This window comes from Monodelphis domestica, chromosome 1 (assembly GCF_027887165.1).
Source record: "Monodelphis domestica isolate mMonDom1 chromosome 1, mMonDom1.pri, whole genome shotgun sequence".
In the NCBI taxonomy this organism is placed as follows: domain Eukaryota; kingdom Metazoa; phylum Chordata; class Mammalia; order Didelphimorphia; family Didelphidae; genus Monodelphis; species Monodelphis domestica.
In genome coordinates this window covers 512,111,504-512,136,792 of record NC_077227.1, presented here as the reverse complement: position 1 = coordinate 512,136,792, position 25,289 = coordinate 512,111,504, and the positions used below count along the sequence as shown (strand labels likewise).

General features: G+C 42.3%; 1 protein-coding gene across 3 annotated transcripts in view; it reads left to right on the top strand.

The window, feature by feature from the left end:
• SCARA3 (scavenger receptor class A member 3) overlaps positions 1-25,013 on the top strand; it is a 63,979-nt gene extending 38,966 nt beyond the window's left edge. For all 3 annotated transcript variants that reach the window (XM_007475910.3, XM_007475914.3, XM_007475912.3), the window contains one exon: positions 22,480-25,013. In XM_007475910.3, the coding sequence (XP_007475972.1) occupies positions 22,480-22,931 (452 nt within the window). In that variant the 3' untranslated portion in view covers positions 22,932-25,013. The remainder of the gene's footprint in view (positions 1-22,479) is intronic.
• Positions 25,014-25,289: the final 276 nt, after the last annotated feature.

Sequence of the window (25,289 nt, the reverse complement as noted above, 5' to 3'; positions counted from 1 at the left end):
GATTTAGAATACTTTTTCATGTGCTTATTAATAGTTTTGATTTCTTTAACTGAAAATTGCCTATTTGTGTCCATTGCCCATTTATCAATTGGAGAATGGCTTGATTTTTTTGTACAATTGGTTTAGTTCTTTATAAATTTGGGTAATTAGACCTTTGTCAGAGGTTTTTGTTATGAAGATTGTTTCCCAATTTGTTGCTTCCCTTCTAATTTTGGATGCATTAATTTTGTTTGTACAAAAACTTTTTAATTTGATTTAATCAAAATTATTTATTTTATATTTTGTGATTTTTTTCTAGCTCTTGCTTGGTTTTAAAGTCTTTCCTTTCCCAAAGATCTGACATATATACTATTCTGTGTTCACCTAATTTGCTTATAGTTTCCTTCTTTATATTCAGGTCATTCACCCATTCTGAGTTTATCTTGGTGTAGGGTGTGAGGTGTTGATCCAAGCCTAATCTCTCCCACACTGTCTTCCAATTTTCCCCAGCAGTTTTGATCAAATAGTGGATTTTGGTCCCCAAAGCTAGGATCTTTGGGCTTCTCATAGACTGTCTTGCTGAGGTCACTTACCCAAGTCTATTATACTGATCCTCCTTTCTGTCTCTTAGCCAGTACCAAATTGTTTTGATACTGCTTTGTAGTATAGTTTGAGATCTGGGAATGCAAGTCCTCCTTCCTTTGCATTTTTTTTTCATGATTTCCCTGGATATCCTTGATCTCTTCTTCTTCCAAATGAACTTTGTTATGTTTTTTTCCTAATTCAGTAAAAAAGTTTTTTGGTAGTTCACTGGGTATGGTACTAAATAAGTAAATTAATTTTGGTAGGATTGTCATTTTTATTATGTTAGCTCATCCCACTCATGAGCAATCAATGTTTTTCCAATTGTTTAGATCTAGTTTTAATTGTGTGGAGAGTGTTTTGTAGTTGTGTTCATATAGTTCCTGTGTTTGTCTCGGCAGATAGATTCCTAAGTATTTTATATTGTCTGAGTGATTTTAAATGGAATTTCTCTTTCTAATTCTTGCTGCTGTTTTTCCAGTCTCCAAGTCTTCTGCTGTGGGCAGCCCATCTCTGTGCTATCTCCACTCCTATTCCACGTTCCTCAGCCTCTGGTGACAAATCTTGTTGCCAAGGCTTTGTACTGTCCTCAGGAGTAAGACTGTGGTTCCCTCAGCCAGTCCCCTAGAATTTAGAGATTGCCCCAGCCTTGGCTCTGATTCTGGCCAAGTAGGTGGTGTGGGGGAGGGGTGATCAGCTCATGCTTGGTAGGTATAATTTTACCCTCTTATAGCATGGAAATGCCCAAACCCTGCCTACCTTCAAGACTGAGCCCCATGGCAGAGCCTCTTCACTCATCTGATTTTGAGTTTTGTCCTTTTGAGATGCTTTTTTGTGATTGGTAGTAGGGAGAGTCGTGAAGTTCCTTCTACTCTGCCGCCACCTTAGCCCAGAACTGAAAAATTATTTTGATCTAGGAATAGCTAGTATAGTGAGAGATTTGAGGCAGAGATGCCAATTAGGAGGTTGTTCCTATAATCTAGATAAGAGAAGATGAGGATTTGAACTAAGGTGGTGGCTTTTGAATGGAGAGAAAGGATTGAATTTAAGAATTGTTGTGGAGGTAATAATGGCAAAAGTTGGTAACTATTTGCATAATTGGGATCAGAGAGAATGAGGAGTTGAGGATAATGCTAAGTTTAAAAACTTGGGTGGCTGAAAGAATGGTGACTTTTTTTGATGAAAATACAGAATTTTTAGAAAAGGGTATGATTTGAAAAAAAACTAATGAAATTAATTTTGGATATTTTGAATTAGAGATATTTCTAGGACATCTAATTTGGAATGTCTCATAGCCAAATGTTAATGTAGAGTCTGAAGCTTGAAGGAAAGTCAGCTTCTGGGGGGAGGAGCAGTGGTGGTGGTGTATGGGTAGGTGGGTGTCAGTCACAGAGAGAGAGGCAGAGAGACAGAGAAACAGAGAGAGACAGACAGACAGTGAGAGAGATACACACAAACAGAGAGAGAGAGAGAGAGAGAGAGAGAGAGAGAGAGAGAGAGAGAGAGAGAGAGATATCTGAATAGATAAATTCATGGGAACTGATGAGGTTATTAAGAGAGAAAAAAATCACAAAAAGGGAGAAGAGAAAAAGAAATGTGAAGAAAGACTGGGACAGAACCTTGAAGAATTCCAAGGGCAAGGGAGTGTGATCTGAATGATGAACCATCAAAGAAGACTGAGAAGGAACAATCAGACAGACAGAAACAGAGTCAGGAAAAAGCAATATCATAAAAATCCAGAGAGGAGAGAACACATCAAGGAGTAGAGGGTGATCGAGAGCATAATATGTCATCTATGTCAAGAAGGATGGGAACCAAGAAAAGACTATCAGGCTCGGGAACCTAGAGATCACTAGTATGTTATTATCCTTCTGGGGGGGGGGGGGATGGGACTATGTTATTGTTGTGAACTTTGACTTGAATTTGAGCCTAATTTGGAACAAGAGACTACTTCCCAGAATCCAGAAGGTGAACTTTTTTGGAGAAGGTGCCACGAAGATGCCTGCAGAGACCTCACGCTGCACTAAAAGATCCAGAGTGAACTTTGAAATATGGTGAATTTGAACTGTGGGGGGGTTGAATGTACACCCTTATGCCAAAGGGGACTGCCTCCTAATTGTTTTTTTTGTCAATTCACTTACCATTGGTTTTGTTCTTTTTCTCTTTTGTTTCCCTTTATCCCCAAGTTGTTATAATTTCCCTTTAGAAACTACAATATTATATATACCTTTAGTTAAAAATCTTTAAAGTTTTAAGTTAATTATGTTTTAAAATGATCCATTGTGGAGACTGGTCTCCCAAAGGATCACAGGGAGGTTTGTGTAAATAGAATCTTTATACCTCTGAACTACATTATCCAGCATCCCTTTCCTTTGCATCCTTACATTTGGGAAATAAGTTTGCTGGAAACGCTACCCTTGGGGCTTCTCTGGTGGCTCTGTACTCTCTCCCCCATGTATGATCTGAGAAGCTTTCTCTTTACTGAAGCTATCCTTTCCTTTGCTTCAAGTTATTATTAAATCTTATAAAAATAATACTTGGAGTATTTGGATATTAATTTTTAATCTTACACTAGTAACTTTGGAGAAACATTTCAGATGAGTGATGAGGATGAAAGGTTGTAAAGGGTTAAGGAGAGAGAGGAAAAGAAATTGAAGGAACATGTTTTTAAAGGAATTTGGCTGAGGAAGGGGGGAAAAGATAATGGGCATTAGCTTGAGGTTCCTATGAAGATTTTTTTAAGGATGTGAAAGACTTGAGCTTGTGTGAAGGGAAGGAACCAGTAGATAAGGAGAGATTGAAGATTAAGGATAGGGAGCAATAATTGAGGATGCAGTCTGCTAGAGCTGGAGGCAGGGAAGTGAGGGAAGAAGCGGAAGAAGAGTAAAATGCCCATATCCAGAGGGTTAGTCTTGGCAAGGACCACCTCTTTGTCAGAGCCTGAGGGAAAAGGAGTTGGGAAATGTAACCAAGACCCTATCCCCTACTTTTTTGGAACCCTTGACCCCCTTTGAAGCTCAGCTGAATAACCAGCATCTCTAGAGTCCATTCCTGATTCCCCTCAGTTTTCAGCATCCCCTTACATTACTTTGTCATTATTTTCTACATATCCTGTATTTGTGAACATGTCATATCTCCCCAAAGTGCGTAAGCTTCTTACAATCAGGGATTGTTTCATTCTTTGTATTTGTATACCCAGTACCCAGCACAATGTATAACACATAGAAAGTGCTTAATGTTCATTTTATTCATACATTCCAGTTTGGGCCTGGTATATAGGAGGCACATGCTCTCCTTTTTTTTTTTTAATATTTACCTTTTGTCTTAAAATTAATACTATGTATCAGTTCCAGGGCAGAAGAGTGGTAAGGACCATGTAATTAGGGTTAAGTGACTTGTCCAGGGTCACACAACTTGGAAGTATCTAACACCATATTTGAACTCGAATCCTCCTGACTCCAGGTCTGGTACTCTATGCACTGAGCCACCTAGCTGACCCACTTATTAAGATTTTATTGCATGATAAGAAGACAAAAAAATTAAACATCTCCTACCTTCAAGGAACACACAGATATGTCTAGACCACTTAAATGATGATATAAGCCTGAGAAAGGTTGTAAGTGCTGTGTTTTACAGTTAAGAAGTACTGTAGGAAATTGAAAGAAATTGGAAACTTCTTTTCCTCTTGAAAATGCATTTAATAACATTTGTTCATATATATATTTTATTGATAAAAGTTTTGTAGCAAAAAACACAGATTATATATTGGCTTGGTTTTGAAATACAATATTCTCTATGTTTTATTGTATTTTTATTTTATTTTGTTAAGTATTTCCCAATTACATTTTAGTCTGGTTCAGGCCACAATAGAATGTTATAGGCTGCATGTTTGACACCACTGAACTAGACCAACCCTTCATTTTACAGATAAGAAAACTGATCACATAGAGGTTAAGTAATTTGATCGTATAGCTTGCAAATACCTGAAGCAGGTTTTGAATCCAGGTCTTTCAGACTCTGAGTCCAGCCTTTTTTAAAAACCACTTCCTTCTGTCTTAAAATCAGTAGTATTGATTTTAACAGAAGGGTGTGAAGCGCTAGGCAATTGGAGTTAAGTGACTTGCCCAGAGTCACATAGCTAAGAAGGGACAGAAGTCACATTTGAACCCAAGACCTCCCATCTCCAGGCCTAGCTCTTTATTCACTGAGTCACTTGTCTGCCCCATGAGTCCAGCTTCATAAATGACTATTCCATGCTTCCTCTTTAAGAGTAGAAGAAGACAGTCCAGATAGCAAAATGAATGTGAGCCAAGGTTTAGTACTGGGATTATGTGTTGTGGTTCTGTAATTTTCGTCATGTTGAGTACTTCACAACCCCTGTGGAGTTGCCTTGGCAAAGATACTGGAGTGGTTTGCCAATTCATTCTCCGGCTCATTTTACAGATGAGGAAACCGAGGCCAACAGAGTCAAGTTTTTTTTTCTTCTTGCAAATACATTCAATAATATTTTATCTTATATATGTTTTATTGATAAAAAGCTTTGGAGCATAATCTTGGGAGTAAAATACACAGATTGTATATTGACCTAGTTTTGAAATATAATATTATCTATATTTTATTGTGCCCAGAGTCCCACAGCTAGTAAGTGTCTGATGACAGATTTGAACTCATGAAGATGAGTCTTCCTGACTCTAGGCCCAGCACCCTTCCATTATGCCACCTAGCTGCCCTAAGTGTATATCTTGGTTCCAGTTCCCCCTTATCCCATAGAAATCTCTCTCTCTCTCTCTCTCTCTGTCTCTCTCTCTCTCTGTCTCTCTCTCTCTCTCTCTCTCTCTCTCTCTCTCTCTCTGTCTGTCTCTCTCTGTCTCTCTGTCTCTCTCTGTCTCTCTCTGTCTCTCTCTGTCTCTCTCTCTCTCTCTCTCTCTGTCTCTCTGTCTGTCTCTCTCTCTGTCTGACTATCTGTCTCTGTTTCTCTCTCTCTCTCTCTCTCTCTCTCTCTCTCTCTCTCTCCTCTCTCTCTCTCTCTCTCTCTCTCTCTCTCTCTCTCTCTCTCTCTCTCTCTCTCTCTCTCCCTCTCTCTCTCCCTCTCTCTCTCTCTCTCTCTCTCTCTCTCTCTCTCTCTCTCTCTCTCTCTCTCTCTCTCTCTCTCTCTCTCTCTCTCTCTCTCTCTCTCTCCCCTCTCCCTCTCCCTCTCCCTCTCCCTCTCCCTCTCCCTCTCTTCCATGCTGTGTTCAGTGGGAGAGCCCCCTCACTTGTCCTGCTTTGACTCTCGTCCTTTTGAGGTGCTTTTTAAAGATCAGTTTGGAAGGATAGTCAGAGCAGTGTAAGAATAGGGTTACAGGGGATAGAGTAAGTGCAAGGGAAGTGGAAATTGTCTCTGAAAGGACTGACACAAATTTAGACACGGACCCTAGAAAGGCTTCTAGAATGCAGGGGGGCTGGAGAGGAAGGGGCTTGAGTGAGGAAAAACTGTCACTTGCTATTCCTAAGCTGGAAGGGAAGCAGCAGCTCTTGTTTGCTAGTTGGATATAACCAGTTTTAGGAGAAGTTTGGAGGTTCCTGTGCACTGGAGAATATCTTGAGAGGGATCTGGCTTTCCCTACTGGGTTCTAACAACTTGGCTAAGGTACTCTGAAGATTCTATCATTTGGGGCTTTGAGGTTTTACCTCAAGAACCAACCCCAGTCTTGGGGGACGGGGGTGGAATTAGCCTATTTTGAGTCCCTTCTCAATAGCTTTTTGGAGACAATTTTGAGGGTAACTGAACAACAGTCTGAGGATAAAAGCTAGGTAGCTAGTTAGCTGTTGGGGTACTTAACCAGAAAGTAGGGAGCTAGTAGGCAGCCGGAAGGCCAGAAGAGTTTCTTGTGAGAGAAACATAGATTTGGTGGGTTTGAGAATTAGTTCCTTTAGTATCAGGGTCACCTTGTCTCGATTGACAATGTTCTATCATCAATCTACCAATAAACATAAATATTGTGTTTTTTTAAGATAGTCTCTAGAGGTCTGCACTTACTGGCCCAGAGAAGTTACCTAGGTGGGTGTAACCATCAATCCACCTTAGGTTGCATCTTACTAACATTCTTTTTTTTCCAGCAGAATCAGGCTTTCACTGCTACTAAGCCACCATCTTGGCTCCCAGATCTGTGTTTTTAAGTGTGTATCTTGGAACTGTATATATTTCATCAAAAACTGTAAGAACTTCCCAGCTGTGTGACCCTGGGCACGTCACTTAACCCTCATTGCCTAGCCTTTACCACTCCTCTGCCTTGGAACCAATACACAGTATGGATTCTAAGACAGTAGGTAAAGGCTTAAAAAAAAGAACTGTAAGGGCACTGATAGTGATCTAGTAAGAGACTGTTAGGAAAGAAAGTGGGTCTCTCCATCCTGCTTCCGTGTCGCCCTATCTTTATAATAAAGACAAGAATCCATTCTGATCGTATACAGATACGGACACACAAGAGTCTTCATCTCACTGCCAGCTGGAGCATTCTCAGCTTCCTGACATCATGAAACCAGAGGATTACAAAGCTTGGCCATCCCTTGGCCCTAAGTGAAAGAACCAGTGGCAGTTAAGAACTGATCATTCCATCTCCAGTAGTTTACGTTAGAAAGACCAGACATCTGGGCCCAATCATACTGAGAATTCCAGAGTAGATACTTGCTGGAAGGAGGAATGGAAGTAGTTATTTTGGACAGCTCTCCTGCCAAGTGGCCGGTGTCATGGTCAGCCTAAAATAGCTTTTGTTCTCTCTGATTCTCTTTATTTATCTCTAGACATTTTCCCCCCTGAGTGAGTTCATATGGTATTTCAGTGTCACAATGGCCAAATGGCATGAAGGTATAGGAGGAATCCTAGAGGATTTTCTTGTTGTTCGGTCATTTTAGTTTGTTGGTTTGTTTCCACTCATGCCTGACTCTTTGCGACTGCTTTTGGGGTTTGCTTGGCAAAGATACCAGATAGTTTGCCATTTCCTTCTTTGGCTCATTTGGGAGATGAGGAAACTGAGGCAAACAGGGTTAAATGGCTTGCCCAGGATCATACAGCTAATATCTGTGGTCAGATTTGAACTCAGGAAGATGAGTAGTCTTCCTTCCAGGCCCAGCACTGTATCTCCACTGTGCCACTATAGGGAAAGCTTTTAACCACTTTGCCAAGTCTTGCATTTTTGCAAGTAGAAGGTAGAAACAAACAAAAGTCCTAAAAACACTTGGGCACCTTTTTAAAACTAGGCGATTGCTACTGGCCATAAATTCACACATATTCTATTCACATGCTGGCCCTTTAGTGTTTGTTATTCTACAACAACAATGAAAAAAAAACTCTTGAGTCTCTACAAATATATGGCTCCTAGAAGGCAGAGGACAGAGTGAGAACAAACTAAGATAAATAAAAAATCTGCCCCTGAAAATCCTCTCATTGTTGCTTTTCATCTTATATCATCAGTTCTCAGTTTACAGAAAAATAAAGAAAACTCCCCCAGAAGTCCTGTCAGCTTTTATACAACTAGGACTTTCAGACTGTGGTAGGAGTGACTTACATATGTGCATAAATCTTTGAAAATGCAACTTCAGTGTTTGTATAAGGGCAGGAAAACACACGTCCAACTAACTATAAATACTGCTCTTCTTTGGGAAGAACTGCAACTCTATAGTTAAAAAATACCGGTGAACTTTAAAAACAATCCACATAAAACATTTTTATTGTAAAAAGACTACCTAAAAGGTCCCAGATGAAATGAGATATGAGGCCTCCTTCCTTTCCTCTACATCAACTAGCTTGTTGTTCAGTCAGAAATGTCTGGCTCTTCACGATGCCTTTTGGGGTTTTCTCAGCAGAGATCCTGGAGTGGTTTGCCACATTTCCTTCTCTGGCTCATTTTCCAGATGAGGAAACTGAGGCAAACAGGGTTAAGTGATTTGCTCAGGGTCACATAGAGCTAGTAAGTGTCTGAGGCCAGATTTGAACTCATAAAGAAGAGCTTTCCTGTCTCTGGGCAGGTTCTCTATCCAATGTGCCACATAGGTGGGCATGTCTACTCCTAGGTTCTCTTTAAAGTACAAAGAACCACTGCATTCCCCAGTCAAGAAACAGACTGATTATCCTGTGACTTTGAGCTAGAAATGGCCTTCAACATCAAGGCTAGCATCCTCATTTTACAGATGAAGAAACCGAGGCCCAGAGAGATGAGGTAATTTGTTATAAAAGGTAAAATGTCATAAAAGCAGTAAGTTAGGATTCAAACTTTGGTTCTCTGACTCCAAAACCAGTTGAATTGTTTCCATTCCAACCCAAGCTCCTGGAATGTCCTTCTCTGGAGGCCTCCACCTGAAAACTGATTATCAACCAGTGGATATGAAAACAAAAATCACTCCCTGCCTTCTAGGAGTTTATACTCTATCAGAAGAAACAGCATGTTCACATATAAATAAATTCAAAATATAAACCAAAAACATTTTGAAAGAGGAGGCACTCCTTTCTGGGAAAGATTAGGAAAGACTTTTTGAAGAAGATGGGCATTCTGCGCTCTTTGTGGTGGCCAAAAATTGGAAAATGAGGGGATGCCCCTCAATTGGGGAATGGCTGAACAAATTGTGGTATATGTTGGTGATGGAATACTATTGTGCTAAAAGGAATAATAAAGTGGAGAAGTTCCATGGAGACTGGAACAACCTCCAGGAAGTAATGCAGAGCGAGAGGAGCAGAACCAGGAAAACATTGTACACAGAGACTGATACATTGTGGTACAATCGAAGGTGATGGACTTCTCCATTAGTATCAATGCAATCCCTGAACAATCTGCAGGGATCTAAAAAAAAAAATACTACCCACAAGCAGAGGATAAACTGTGGGAATAAAAACATTGCTGAAAAGCAACTGCTTGACTACAGGGTTGGAGGAGATAAGACTGAGGAGAGACTCTAAATGAACACTATAATGCAAACTCCAACAACAGGGAAATGGGTTCGAGTCAAGAACACATGTGATAACCAGTGGAATCATGCGTCGGCTATGGGAGAGGGAAAGGCGGGGGGGGGGGGGGAGGGGAGGGGAGGAAAAGAAAACGATCTTTGTTTCCAGTGAATAATGTATGAAAACGACCAAATAAAATAATATTAAAATTAAAAAAAAAAAAGAAGATGGGCATTCAAGCCAAGCTTTGAAGGAGGCTAGGAATTCCAATGGTCAGTCAAGCAGCACAGAAGATAGAGTGTATGTCCTGGAGCCAGGAAGACCTGTGTTCAAATCCCACCTCAGACACTTACTAGCCCAGTGATCCTGGGCAAGAAAAAAAAAATCACCATTTGACTTAGTTTCCCCATCTGTAAAATGAGCTGGAGAAGGAAATGGCAAGCCAGTATCTTTGTCAAGAAAATCTCAAATGAGTTAGACACATCTGAAAATGACTGAACAATAACAGGAATTCCAACAGGATGAGGTGAGGAGACAGTGCAGGGCTATACAAAGACAAGAAGATGAAAAAAAAAATCCAGCATCATTTGAGAGGAAGAGCATGAAGGCCAATTTGGACAGACCACAAAGTGCTCTAAGGGCAGTGATGTGACTTTGCCAAGATCTCCACTAGTCATCAGCAAAGCCAGAAGTAGATTTCGAGTTCCATTCCCTTTCCACTACTCCTCACTCCCCAACAGACACCTCATGGATGTTCATTTCCTATATACATGCCGCTGGTGTTCCCCAGCCATGTAATCCCTGTACCAACATCCTGGAGAGTTTGGGACTCAGGGTAGCTCCTGCCAAGCCTCCCTCCCCCATTCCCTAGTTTCAGCCATGTAGACCACCCACTTTTCCCAGACTTGAAGTCATTTGTGGACTGAATTTAATGGGCATGAATTACTTAATTACAACTTCTGACTTCCTGACTCTTCCTTAGTAATTAAGGGTCCAGCTAGGACTCATCTGCTTTCTGTTCACGTCTTTCTTTGCCTGCCTCATCACCTTGGTAACTGCTAATGGCCCTCTTCCCTGAATTCCCTTATGTTCAGTTGCCCCCCCAGCAATCCTTTCTCCCCTTTTTTCCCAGAGCTGGTGAGCTAATGCTAGCCTTAACCCTTCCTCCCCCTTCCTGACCTGATGCCTGTTCTCTATCATTTGGGAAACAGTTTGGGGTTTCTGTGGTAAGAAAGGCTCCATGAAGGGTCCTGAGCTATGTGAGTGGTCAGCTTCTAGGCACATTCCTAACCCACTTTCTACCACTTAAATTATAGTTGGGGACTTCCTCCTTGAGGGCCAGCTAGTCGCAGACTGCTAGAAATGCTGACTTCAACCCAGAGCTTTTGAAACTGTAAAATCCTAGAAGGTTCGGCCTAATGGTTGGCATCTCCAGCAACTGTGTTGTTCCCTCTTTTTGTTTGTTTCTTTGTTTTAAAAACGCTGACCTTCCATCTTAGAATCAATATCATGTATTGGTTCCAAAGGAGAAGGGTGGTAAGAGCTAGGCAATGGGGATTAAGTGACTTGCCCAGGGTCACACAATGGCTGGGAATGTCTGAGGGTAGATTTGAACCCAGACCCCCCACCCCCATGTCTGGCTCCCAATCCACTGAGCCAGTAAGCTACCCCTTAATTGTTGTCATTTTTTCAGTCACATCTGACTCTTTGTGACCCCGTTTGGGGCTTTCTTAGCAGAGATACTAGACTCATCTGCTTTCTGTTCACATCTTTGCCTGCCTCATGACCTTGGTAACTCCTGATGGTCTCCTTCCCTACTCAGAATTCTCTGATGTCCAGTTTATTCCCCCAGGAAACCTCCTCTTCTTTTTCCCAGAACTGGTTTTCTATTTCCTTCTCTAGATTTTACAGATGAGGAAACTGAGGCACATAAGGTTAAATGACTTGCTCAGGGTCACACAACTAGTAGTGTCTGATGCCATATTTGAACCCATGAAGATGAGTCCTCCTGACTCCAGATCCAGCCCTCTATCTGCTGTGCCACCTAGCCACCCATATTAAGCATCAGAGGAGGGCATAACCTGAGCTGAGGAAGAAATCTCTAAAGAAATCCCCATATTCACTTCAGAGAAAGGCAGAGAATGAGCTCTTCTGTCCTCGCAGGGAGTATTAAGGACAGTCAGTATAATCCCCAAGAAAGGCAGAGTGCTGCCCATGGTGAGAGGAACGAGGCAAAAATGATACCTATCACAGCTGATAGAAGTGTAAGGATCACATGTAGTTCTGTCCTGACTCTCCCCTCTTCCCTCAGCTCTGTGCGGTTAGTTCATCAGAACTCAGGTACATGCCTACCCTCCTGGTTTTAGGGGTACTCTGAGGGTTTGGAGGTATCTTTCTCTAGTTTCATATTTTACAATCCTCCATACAGTGGGTTCCCCTGATATCCTTTGACTGATCCAGGGCTGTTCGGTGGCCCAGGGAGTCAGGAAGACCTGGATCGAAATGTAGCCTCAGACACTTCCTAGCTGTGTGACCCTGGGCAAGTCACTTAACCCCCATTGCCTAGCCCTTACCATTCTTCTGCCTTGGAACTGATATGTGGTATTGATTCTAAGACAGAAAATAAAAGATTTTTTTAAATTATCAAATCTACCTCAATGCCATTTGACCTCAAGATCACTGATAACCAATGAACATGAATTAGCTTTTGTAAAGAGATATATTCCAAAAAAGATTATAAGAATAAACGTATAAAACATCTCTCCCTGATCAGGGCATATTCACACGTCTCCTTTGATTGCTAGGGAGAGTGGACTCACACTTAAAGTGGTCATTATAAAGCGTTCTTCCCACAAAGTTCCCTCCTGGATGTGGCATCACCAGTGGCTGGATTGGTCCTGGAGTCAGAGACTCTGAACAGATCTTGTTCTGATGCTCACTACCTCTGTGACCTTGGGGAAGTCACTTCTCCTCCCTGAGGGTATAAAATGAGGAAGTGAAGCTAGATCACAACTTTGGTCACTTCCTACTTTAGACCTACATAAGAATCTGGTTCTGACTTTATAATTCAGTGTTTTGAGCCTTAAAGACTTTCTTTTCAGGCTAGAAACTGACTTTAACTGCCATCAAACATTGTCATCACCACAATCTGAGTTAACAACCATTGACTGAGAGATAGCTGGGTGGCTCAGTGGCTAGAGAGTCAGGCTGGAGACAGGAGGTCTAGGGTTCAAATCTGGCCTCAGGCACTTCCTAGCTGTGTGATCATTGCCTAGCCTTTATCACTCTTCTGCTTTGGACTAATACTCACTTTTGATTCTAAGACAAAAAAAGGGTTTAAAAAAAAAACAATCATTGACTAGGCTGTGCACCAGGCAGTGTGCTAGGGATTGGGTGAAGTTTAGCCTCTTGTCTCATTTCTGCAAAAGGGAGACTTGAATATAAAAATAAATTACGTAAAAAGATAGAACAGGTTAACCACCTAATGTATAAGACAAACCTAAGTGTGGTGGTTTGTTAGGGCTCTCTCTCTCACAGATCATCATGCATCTATTTAACTCTGTGTTATGCCCCCAGTGTAGATTGTAATCTCCTTGAGGCCAGGCATTATTTCTATTATTGTCTAGATATCCCCAGGGTTGACCTGACAGTAAGTGCTACATTAGAGCTTGTTAAGTTGGATGGGATGGGTTCCAGTCAGTAAAGAGATCACTGAGATATCAATGGTGGAAGGTTTCCCAAAGCAGTGAAAACTTGACTTGGGTTTTAAAAGACCTCTTTGTTTAGTCATTTCAGATTCTTCATGACCCCACTTGCGGTTTTCTTGGCGGTTTACCGTTTCCTTCTCTGGCTCATTTTACAGATGAGGAAACTGAGGCAAATTGGGTTAAGTGACTTGCCCAGATTCACATAATTAGTAAGTTTTCAAGGTGGAATTTGAACTCAGGTCTTCCTGTCTCCAGGCTTAGTAGTGTTTTAGAGGGTTGGTTTGGGTATAATGGAGAAAGAGTAGATGATCCCAGAAAGTAGAAGGAGGATGAGATGAATTCCCCCTTCAGTCTTCTTCAAATGTGTCTCTCCACTAATCCTGCCTTTACTCCCCTCTAATAATTAATTAATGGATGAACTTCTTCCCTTGGGGAGAGAGAAATCCACTCTCTCCCTCTTCAATATGACAAGGAAGTCAATTTAAGATAACTGACACTTGATAACAAGACGTCTGCAGGTTAGTTTATAGGAAAGAGGGTAAGGAAAGTCCCTGTCTGTCTAAAATATCTTTTTCCCTGGCCCCAAGATTGAGAGACCCAGGCTTGTCAGCCTGGTCTCTAAGAGGCTCAGAGTTTGGTAACACCTGGTCTGTCATAGCAGAGCCAGTATCCAGACTCAGGGTATCACAGGAGCTGTGTGAGGTCTTCTGATGCTCTTCTTCTTCTTCTCAGGTTCTGCCACCACTCTTGGTGTCTTTTGGGGGGGGGGGATGGTGATTAGGATCAATGAGGGATTTGTATGACTCAGGAGAGAAATCTCTGGTCAGCCTGTCACCCTTGGCTTCTCAAGCAAGAGAAATCAACTGTCTCCCCCTGGAATCTCCTCTTCCCTCAAGATTCCAAACCTCCGTCACCATCCCCCACTGTGGATGCAAACCTCAGCTTGTCCTCCAGGCTCTGTCCCTCAGAGTCTCTGGATCATTCCTCTATCATATTATTCTATCCCACTGCTCACCTAACTGCCCCTGGAAAAGTCTAATTCGATGTACAAAAAGTCATTTTAGAGTTAAGAAAGTCACATGATAGGAACATGATCGCACCTATAAAATCGATATCAGATTGCTTACTGTCTTAGGAAGCGAGAAGATGAATGCGCGTGGGAAAGAGGAAGAGAATTTGGCACTCAGCATTTTAAAAAATGTTTAAAATTGGTCTTACTTGGAGTGAAAATTAAATATTATTTTAAAAAGTGAGAGTCATGAGCAAAGACTAAGGAAAGAGATGTTAAGAGATGGTTGAGGGATGACAATCTACTGGACTGGGTGATGGATTTGTATAGGGAAGAAGTAAGAAATATAGAATGGATGTATGGCTGGAATTGTTTAAGGCTAGATTGTGGAGTGATTGTGGATTGTGATGTGGAGAAACTTTAGAACTTTGGATAGCATTTTACAATCACTTGAAGCCCCTGAAGCAGTTTGAGCAGGGGAGTGGCAGGGAAAACGGGCTGCCACAAATTGATTTAGAAAACCACATATCAATATGACATACATTCTATTGTATTTTTATTTGTTTGGTTAAACATTTCCCAATTACATTTTAATCTGCTTTGGGCCACACTCAGAAATAGATTGGGCTCCGTATTTGACACTTTGGGTCTAGAGCACTGAGAAACTAAGTAGGGTCACATATCCAGCATGTGTCAGAAGAGGCTCTTTGCCATACTGTTTAATGAGGACAGGAAACTCAGAACATATCTGACACTAGAGTCTAGAATAAGGTGGCAACTGAGGGGTTTTAGAATTGAGAACCTGGGCTAAAAGATGGGAGGTTCTGAGTTCAAATTTGATCTCAGATACTTCCTGGCTGTGGGACCCTCAGAAAGTTGCTTACCCCCATTGTCTAGCCCTTAATGCTTTTTTGCCTTGGAACCAATACATAGTATTGATTGTAAGGTGGAAGGTAAGAGTTTTTTTTAGAGCTTAGAGAATGATTTTCCAACTTTTACCCAAGGCCACTGACCCATTGGTAGCTCTACAAACCCATAATTAAAGTCTAATTCCTTCCTATTCCAAATGGTCTTCACAGACCAGTGCAACTGCATAAAGGTTTCCATCTTCCCATGTGCACAGGAGATAGGATACATCTGCTTTGGGTCAGTGGTAGCTGATTTTTTCCTAGAGAAAAATGCACAGAACATATGCCATACAGGAAGATTGCCAAGTGCTTTGAGGCTGGGAAGCTCTGAAATAACTCTCTACAGGTTGAGACTGAGGTACTCCAGACAACCAGCAAGAGGTGAAGGTTCCTGCCTTAATCTTTTTGTTTTTGTAAATCCTTACCTTCTGCCTTAGAGTCAATATCATGCATTGATTCCAAGACAGAAGAATGGTAAAGGCTGGGCTGTGGGGGTGAAGTGACTTGTCCAGGATATCTAAGGTTGTATTTGAACCCAGGACCTCCCATCTATGGGCCTGGCTCTCACTCCACTGAGCCACTCAGTTGCCCCTGCCTTAATCTTTATGGTCTGCTTTCACCTGGCTCTGCCTAGGCAGACTTTGTCCCTCTGCCCCCACAGCTCTGAATAACAACAGCTGCCACACAAGATGAGGGTGTTTACCTGCAGTAAATCAGATAGGTATGAAAAGACCTGGCAACTCAGCTGAGTCAATAGCATAGCCAAGAGGCTCTCTGCTGCTGCAAAGAGAAAGCCCTTTCAGAAGATCCCGTACAAGTAAATAAATAGGGTTATCGAGAGGACGGAGAAGAGGCCACCTGGGAAAATACGAGTTAGTTCAGAGCATCCCAGTTTCAGTGGCGAGTTTTTGAGCTGGAAGGGCGCCTCCCATCCCAGCCAATTTCTAAAACCCCAAAATAGTTTCAAACACACACACAGACTGCAAAAGAATTGACTCCACTTCAGAAATACTTTCAGAGATTTAAAACAAACCTTGGACTGCTGATGACCAAGGTGCTGAAGTTTCTCAAATACACAGAGTAAACGCTATTGGATCCCAAGATAGCCTCATGGCACAATAATGGGACCCTGATTACTTGGTGCAATGTTGATAAGATTTGCTGATGAGTTCTTGGGCCAATGGGAGAATCACCTCTCTGCCTAGCAATAGCTTCCCTTTAGACAGTGCCTTAAGGTTGGAAAAGTACTTTATCTATATTAACTCATTTTGTTCTGTTACAACAATGGGGGGTGGGGAAGAAGTGCTATTATTATTCCCATTTTATAGATACAGAAACTGAGGTGGGAAGAAATTATGGGGCTTGCCTGATGCCACCCAGCTAGTAAAGGTCTAGAGGATTGAGAGTTAAGGCTGTAGCTTCTCTTCCCAGTGTCCTTGATACAGTGTTGGAGCATGAATACAGTTGGGAAGCAGAGTTCCACAATGGACGTTTAACAAACTATTATTATTGTTCAAATAAATGCACATCAAGTTTCTCCTGGGCGCCAAGCATCATCTTTTTATTTTTCCAAACCCTTACCTTCTGTCTTAGAATCAAGACAGAAGAGTGGTAAGGGCTAGGCAATGGGGTTAAGCGATTTGCCTAGAGTCACACAGCTAAGAAGTATCTGAGGTCAAATTTGAACCCAGGACCTCCCATCTCTAGGTCTGGCTTTCAATTCTACTGAGCCACCCAGCTGTTCCCTACTCTGGTAGTATGCTAATGCCTACTGGGAAGGGCATTTCATGTAAAGGCAAGATGTATAATGAAAAATATTCTGGTTTTTAAGAGTCAGAAGACCTGGTTTCTAATCCCAGTTCTGTTACTATAAATGGGATGCTGAAAGTTACAGTTCCTTGAAAACTGTAAAGCACGAAAGCACACCCTGAATGGGTTGATTAAAACAAAACCCTTTGTTTTGCAATAACATTGTTAATGCATTATAACCAAAGCCTTTTGGAAATTCAGCAAGTTTTAGTGTAACATCATCTGGCCAAAGAAGTCAATTAAGATATTTATCATTTTGGCCTTTTTGCAGCTGTCTTGGATAATATTTTAGCTTAATGTCATGTTTTTTGTAGAACTGATTAATAATGTTAAGTGGGATAGGTCGATAAAAATATAAGCTATGAAAATATTTAACAAAACAAAACCAAAAAAAAAAAGACCTTTTTATTCTCTTGCTCCTTGGGAGACTTTGACACCTATTGGTGGACAAGAGAAATAGGATTATAAAAAATGAATAAATCCAAAAGACAGTAGGACTCAAATCAATTAAGTGATCATCTATGATTCCAGAAATCAGTGATGAAGAATATAAACCACTTCCTGAGAGAAAGACTGGCATATATTTCCTTCCTATTTTGCAACCCCTGTCTGCTTCCACTTTCTCATCTGTCAAAGGGGGAAGGTAGATAGTAATAATTATAATAATACCTATCCTCCAGGGTAGTTGTGAGAATAAAAATGAGGTATTTATAAAGTTTTGAAAAGCTTCAAATCCTATGTAAATGCGACCTATTATCACCGTGACTACTCTTCTTTTTCAATAGGTAAGGAGAGGTGGGAGATGGCAAAATCTCATGCTTAACATTTGAAACAAAGATGCATCGATATAGCCATAAAATAGATAGTATGGCACTCTACAATAAATAAAGGGATGTAAACAGTTTCAGAAGGGAGAAAAAATATCAGTTATCCCTTCAAACAATAGTCAGACGTGTCAGTAATCTAAGAGATGACAATTAAAGGAAGAGAGACTCAGGCCACGTTGAGCCCAGGGGTCTGGTGGAGCCCCAGGTCCCAGGTGGGCATTATAATGGCCCTGGGTTCAGTTTTGTTTTCTTGTTCTTCCCCTTTTCACTGCGGTAGTCACTGTGACTATATTGTTTTTCTGGTTCTGCTTATTTCACTCTGTATCCATTCAAAGAAATCTTTCAATGTCCCACCGAGCCAACCCCTCCATGTTATGGATGGGAAACAGAGCCCCACACCTGGAGGTAGATGCACTAGTTGGGGACAGAATGACAACTGAGACCCAGGAGTCCTTCTGACTCCTAATGCCAGTGCCACTTCCACCATACCTCTCGAGGCTCGAGCTCCAGCCCCAAAATGACGCCTTCTGCTTTGGCAAATCTGAGCACAGCCAGCTCCAGAGCCCTGGCCCTTCAGCCGTACTTCAGGGAGCTTCTGTTGTTTTTGCTGCCATCCCACTGGGAGGGGGGTGGAAAATGGGCCAGGGCAAAGCTTCTTGGGCTGTTGGCATTTCAAAAGCCCCACCATCACCCTCTCTCCTATAGACAGCTGAGGAGCAGATGGAATTCTATTCTCTGTTACTGGTCTATCTGAGTGAGTCAGTACATGACAGCATCTTCTAGTGGAGGGGGAGAAGCTGAGCAGGGAAAGCCAGGGATGGAGGTGGTAAGAAACTGGGGCCGGAAGGTTTGGGTTGGCTCTAGTGGGGTAGAGTCTGGGCTCTGATTCCTGGTTTAGCCCATAATAGAGCAACACTTATGGCCTCTCTGTTGCACTTAGGAAGGTTCATTCCAAGAGAGGGGATTGGGGGTGCAAGCTGAGGAGGGGAGCTGGAGGGAGGACAAAGGTTGGGGCTAGACAGAGTGCTGCAAGAATCCAAAAATCAGAAAAGTTGGGGGGTTGGGTGGGAAGAGCACTGGTGGAGAATATGCTGGCTTATAGTTCATTCTCAGCAAGCTCCAAATTATACAGAGTTCTCAGGAGTCCCTTCCCCATGGCCTCAGAGGTCTCAGTCAACATTCAAAAGGACTTGGATGTGAATCCTTATTTTGATCATCCCTCTATATGGAATCTGAGGCAGCTGGGTGGCACAGTGGCTAGAGTGTCAGGCCTGAAGTCAGGAAGATTCATCATCTGAGTTCAAATCTGGCCTCAGATATTTATTAGCTGTGTGACCCTGGGAAAGTCACTCCACCCTGTTTGCCTCAGTTTCCTCATCTGGAAAATGAACCAGAGAAGGAAATGGCAAAAACCACCCCAGTATCTCTGCCAAGAAAACCCTAAATGGGGTCATGAAAAGTCAGACAGAACTGAAAAATAACTAAACAACCCGCACAACATCATAAATCATCTCTCTGGGAGGTAAAATGAGGAATATTGACTAGAATCTCCAAGGCTTCTTCTAGCTCCAACCTTCCATGATTTCTGTTATAAGCATACATGAGAAGGGCTAGTGGGCCAGTCTCCTCACACCATACACCCCTGTTCTCTTCAGCCCAGCGTGTTCAACAAACAAGACTCTCTGGGCATTTTCTCCAGTTGTCCCCCATGCTTGACAGGTTCTCCCTCCTCGTCTCTATCTATGGACAACCCTGGCTTCCTTGAAGTCTTAACTAAAATACCACTTTCCATAGAAAACCTTTCTTAATTCTAGGGTCTTCCCTGTCTTAATTATTTCATAGTTATCCTGTCCATAGCTTATTTGTGCCTATGTGTCATCCTGTTGGTTTCCCCATTAGATTGTAAGCTACTTGAGGACAGGGACTGTCCTTTGCCTCTCTTGTATCCCCAGTACTTAGCAAGTGCCCAACAGGTATCAATTTTCATTTTAATAGTTTAATAAACACTTGCTACTTGAGTGTGCATTGGTAGAGAGAGGTTCCTCCCTGGACACCCCCCATCAATCAGTAAAACAACAGGTCCAACTTTCTAAAAAATCCCCGAGCCAACCTAGATGGCTGAATGAATTGAGAGACAGTCCTAGAGATGGTTCAAAACTAACCACGGATATTCCCTAGATGTATGACCCCAAGCAAGTCACTTAACTCCAACTGCTTAGCCCTTACCAAAGCTCTTCTGCCTTGGGGCCAATACACAGTAGTGATTATGAGACGGAAGGTAAGGGTTTAAATACATATTTATTTATTTGTGATGCTACAAGGAGAGCTAGGCTATGGGCCAGGAGAGTCAGCAAGGAAATGAATTCTAAGGGAGTTAAAAGGAAGGAAGGTTCCATTGATCATTGGGATGGGCAGGGAAGGCTCCAAGGAGACCTGACGCCCTCAAAGAGTTCTAGATTTTGGAGTCAGAGGACCTGGAATGCACATGAGTAACTAATAAATGTTGTTGTTGCTGAGTTGTTTTTTGGTTGTATCTGACTCTTTGTGACCCCATTTGGGGTTTTCTTGACAAAGATACTGGAACGGTTTGCAGTTCCTTTTCCATCTTGATTTCCTTGCTCAGGCTCACACAGCTAGTGAGTATCTGGGTCATATTTGAATGTTGGAAGATGAGTCTTACTGACTCTGGGCCTAGATATTGCTGTATCCACTGTACCACCCAGCTGCCCCGACTAATAAATTAAGATATATATATGTGTATATATATATATAGAGAGAGAGAGAGAGCGAGAGATTCACACATATGCATGCACATATATTATGTATATATATTACATTTTAGTATATACATATATGAATTTGCAAATCACTCATATGTACATACATTATATATTAGTGTGTATGTTATATATGTATATACACCTATAATATACAAGTATAGTCTATATTATTATATAGGTATATTATATATTTCAAAGGAAATATCTAATATAGGAGAATAATTCAGGGGTAGAGATATAAATTTCCTCCCCTGGATTGGATTAAATAGTTGGTGACCCTGGGCAAGTCACTAACTTGTCTATGTTTCATTCTCGACTTTTGAAGAACAATTGGAATAGTTTAAAGGTGTCAAACACACCTCCAGCTCACCCACAACACTCCAGAGTGGCAGGACCAGATTAAAATGTAATTAGGAAATATTTAATAAAATAAAACAGAGAATGTTAATATGTGATTTTCTAAATCACTATGCAGCCTTCAGGAATCTTTATGTATGTTTTAGTGGCCCAAGTTTCTATTGAGTTGGACACCACTCAGCTAGATCGTGAGATTGCTTAAGAATCATGAATTTAAAACTGGAAGATACCTGAGAAGCCAGGTAGTCCAACTCCTTCACTTTATAAAAAACAGAGGCCCATAAAGGAAATGTGATTTTCCCAAGATCAATGTGGCAGTAATAAATATCAGTCAGGATTTGAACCCAGGTTCTGTGATTGTAATATTCTATAACTATTGTTTTTTACTTTGTAATGCTGCATGTTTTCCTTTTAAAACAATAATACTGTCCAGGTACAATAAGAGACCTTAAATGTTGTCCTCAGTCCCTAAATCCTTTGATCTCCATTCTTAGATGGCAATGAGAAAAGGCTCCTCTATAAATAATGAACAGGTCTTCCCAGTGCGGCTCTCTCCCTCTTTATTTTTGTGTCATCCTCGGGGGTCACAGAGAGACCCCTTACTCCCTCTTTTGTTCTACAGTTCAGAGGAATAATTTGTCCTCTGCTGTTAGGTGTGTTCAGAAAAGGGTGAGATGTAGCTGACCTCAAGGATGGTCTGTAAAAGAAAAGTAATCATCGCTACTCTGAACCTTTACAGAAAGCAATATGGTTAGACCAGCTGCCTTTTGGGGAGAGATGCAAACAAGATGTCAGTCATAGAATACCAAAGTGACTCCTGGAACCCAATGATAGAGAGGTAAAAGTATCAGAAAGACCCAAGTGAAAATCCTTCCTCCGATCTTTTCTAGCTCTATGATCCTAGACGAGTCCATTTATCTCCCTCAACAGTTCCTTCATCTACAAAATGGAAATAATAACAGCACTGACCTCACAGTGTTGTTGTGAATTTTGAATGAGATAATCTACATAAAGTGTCAAAGGCAAGTAGATAGTGCAGTGGCTGGACTACAGGACTTGGAGTCAGGAAGACTCATCTTCCTAAATTCAAATCCAGCCACAGATTCTTAGTAGCAGCGTGACACTGGGCAAGTGACTTAATGCCAGTTGCCTAGTCCTTGCTGCTACTATTGATACTTCATATTGACAAAAAGTGAGACAGAAAATAATGGTTAAAATGTAGTGTAGAATGGTTAGGTGTAAAACTGAGACCATAAGGTGAACCTTCACCAATCAGGTGGGAACAGACCCAGACCGGGAACTAGAAATAGAGGTCCAGATCAGAGGGGAAGAGCATAATAGCCAGCAATGTCAGTGGTAGAAGCAATGGAATAACATGGCAGGATGATGGTTGGAGTTGATGGAGATGATGGAATGGTTGGGTCTGGTGTTAGTGAGATATAGTGAACCCTTCCCATTCTGGGACTCAATTTCCTCATCTGTAAAATGAAATAGTTGGACTAGATGATCTCCAAACTCTCTTCTAGATGTCTCATTCTACATACTTTCCAATATTAAGCAAATTATAATATTTTGACCTCCCATTTTTCTTCCATTCCTAGGCATCCCTGGACCTCCAGGACCAAGAGGACTCAAAGGCGACATGGGGGTAAAAGGACCTTATGGGAGCAGGGGTCCCAAAGGAGACAATGGCACTATGGGCCCCCCTGGTCCTCAGGGCCCTCAAGGTCAGCCTGGTAAAGCAGGGCCAGCAGGTGAAAGGGGACCCATTGGCTTCAAAGGTTTCCCAGGCCTTAAGGGATCTAAAGGCAGCTTTGGATCATCAGGACTAAAAGGACAGCCAGGTCCCAAGGGTGATATGGGACCCCAGGGGCCAGAAGGACCCCCAGGTTCTCCAGGTCCTCCAGGACCCCAGGGCAAGCCAGGGATTGCTGGGAAAACAGGGGCACCAGGCCAGGTTGGGCCTACAGGTCCAAAGGGTGACCCTGGCATACAAGGTCCCCAGGGTCTCCCTGGGCCTCCAGGGCTTCCTGGAAACCAGAGCCCCTACTGAATAGAGTCCACTTCCTAGAAATGCTGCCACACAAAAAGTCTAGGGAAAGAGACTGCCCCCAAGCAGCCCAGGGCCCTGTCAAGGAAGAAGCATCTCCTCAAAGACAACTGTGCTTCCTTCATCTCCATTGGAATTCCTCCTGGATCTGACCCTGTCCATTTCCAGCTTTCAAAGGACTTCCTGCTTGCTACTTTGACTAGAACCAGAGGGGATCTTCAAATCCTACACATTGTTGCCCCCAAAGGCTGCTGCCAGATAAAGAAGTCCCCACTACTCAATTAATGGGACTAAACTTTTTAATGCTTAGTGATCCCACTAATGGCAATGGGGATGATGATGATGGTAATGAGGACAATGGTGGTAGTGGTGGTGGTCATGATTGTGGTGGTGATCACCATGAAGATTGATGATGAAGAAGTAGCAACTCTCTTCTTAATATTCTTCTTTCCCATAAAGCCTTTCTCTAACTGGAGTAGCTTTGAGAGGGTGAAAGTACAAGTCATGAGGAGGAGCAGATGGGTCTGGGAGTGCCCATGTAGGTGGGAATTGAGCAAATCACTGTGTGGGAGTCAATGCATAAATATAGTAGTGACTGCCCATGAGAGGGGGTTGAACCAGAATCATCACTGGTATGTCAAATATTCTCTCCTATTCTCCCAGCATATCTAATATGTCTAGGGCCATCTGTGTACTGGGTGTGCCAAGTTTGGAGGAGGCAGAAAGGAATTCCCTGCTTGTGGAGAACTTTATGGAGTAGGTCTATTTGGCCATCAAAAAAAAAAAGCCTCTTGGTTTGAATTGTACCATATTTGAAGTGACTTATAGAGGGAGAACTTCAGAGAGAGCTTTTCTCAATTGGAGTAAAAAGTTGTTGGCCAGGCCATCCTCAGGACCCTATCTCTGGTTTCGACTGAAAGCCTCCTCACTCCTTATTGGAGATGTGGCAGCCCAATGGGAACTGATATGGAAGGAAAGGGCATCTTCACTTTAGAGAGAAAATGAAGCAATTAGAAGTAGACCCTAAAGTTTGGGTTTGGGTCTGGAACTGTAATTTGATTAGCATAGGAAACTCCTGGTAAGGCAACCCCCTTCACTAACACAGACCAGCACTGCTCTGTAACTTCTAGCCCTAGAAAGCGGTTTAATGTAGATTGGTGAAAATAGATGGGGAAATGGATTGGAAATGATGTTTGGATGATGGGGAAACAACAAACTGAAGATGAGGGTCCTGGTTAAACATGCTCTTATTTGAATGCTTCGGGAAGATAGTTCTCCATTCAGAGAGATTCCCCACCCCCCTTCTTCCAGTACATACACATGCACACCTATTACTTCCCTCCTAGGAGGCTGGCCTTCTCTGTTCCCTGAACAAGAGCTCATTGCTTTGACAAGGGGATGTCCTGGCAGCAGCAGGTGCCCCCTGCTAACCAGAGCCCTGCCTACACTGCACTAGGTCCATCTGGCCCAAGCACACATTGAACAGCTGTTCCTCCTGTCCACGTATCTCATGGTCCCACAAGTAATGCCATTCTGTTCTCTAATCCAAGACTAAAAATTGCCTCCAGCCAATGCAGGGATGAGGGACAAGATCATACTAGTGGTGGGCAGGGCTCATCACCTCAAGATCCAGGGCAGGGCCCTCAAGTGAGTACAGTGTATGATCCTCTCGTTTCCCGATGAGATACCAACTATCTCCCTCCCTTCCACCACCCTTAGCTTACAATAGGCACTCCTGGAGAGAAGTATCAATAAAGTCCTTATAAAAGGCTCAAGATGCTCAAAGTTATGGCCCTCTCTGGGCTGTGGGGACCACAGACACTGCCTATCCTCACATTTCTGCAGAGTCTCAGCCCCAGACTTTAGGGAAGAGCAGGGTAGGGTCTTTGCCTCCATATTGGTTAATCCGGAAAAGAGCCCTTATACTACTTGCAGGAGCCTGAAGTAGCATCGTCATTTCATCGTCTTTGTTCTGACTGATATGCAACTGGTTTGCATCTTTCTCCATTGCTACTGTGTAACCCTCATATTGACCTATATCACAAAATATAGTATTACTGGATCAATAAAGAGATACTTACCTGAGGGAGATGGACTTCCGGACTGTTCTTCCAGGGAGGTGCTGTTTTGGTGAAATATAGAAGAATCATCCACAGTTGTGTCCACCCTACATAGTCTCCATGTCTAGACTTCTCTTCCAGGAAGGTACTGCTCTGGTGGAACACAGAGGAACCATCCCCAGCTATATCCTCTCCATGTAGAATCTTCCTGTCTGGACCTCTTTTCCAGGAAGGTGCTGATATGATAGAACATGGAAGAAATCATTCCAAGATACATTCATCCCTTATGGAATCTCCATGT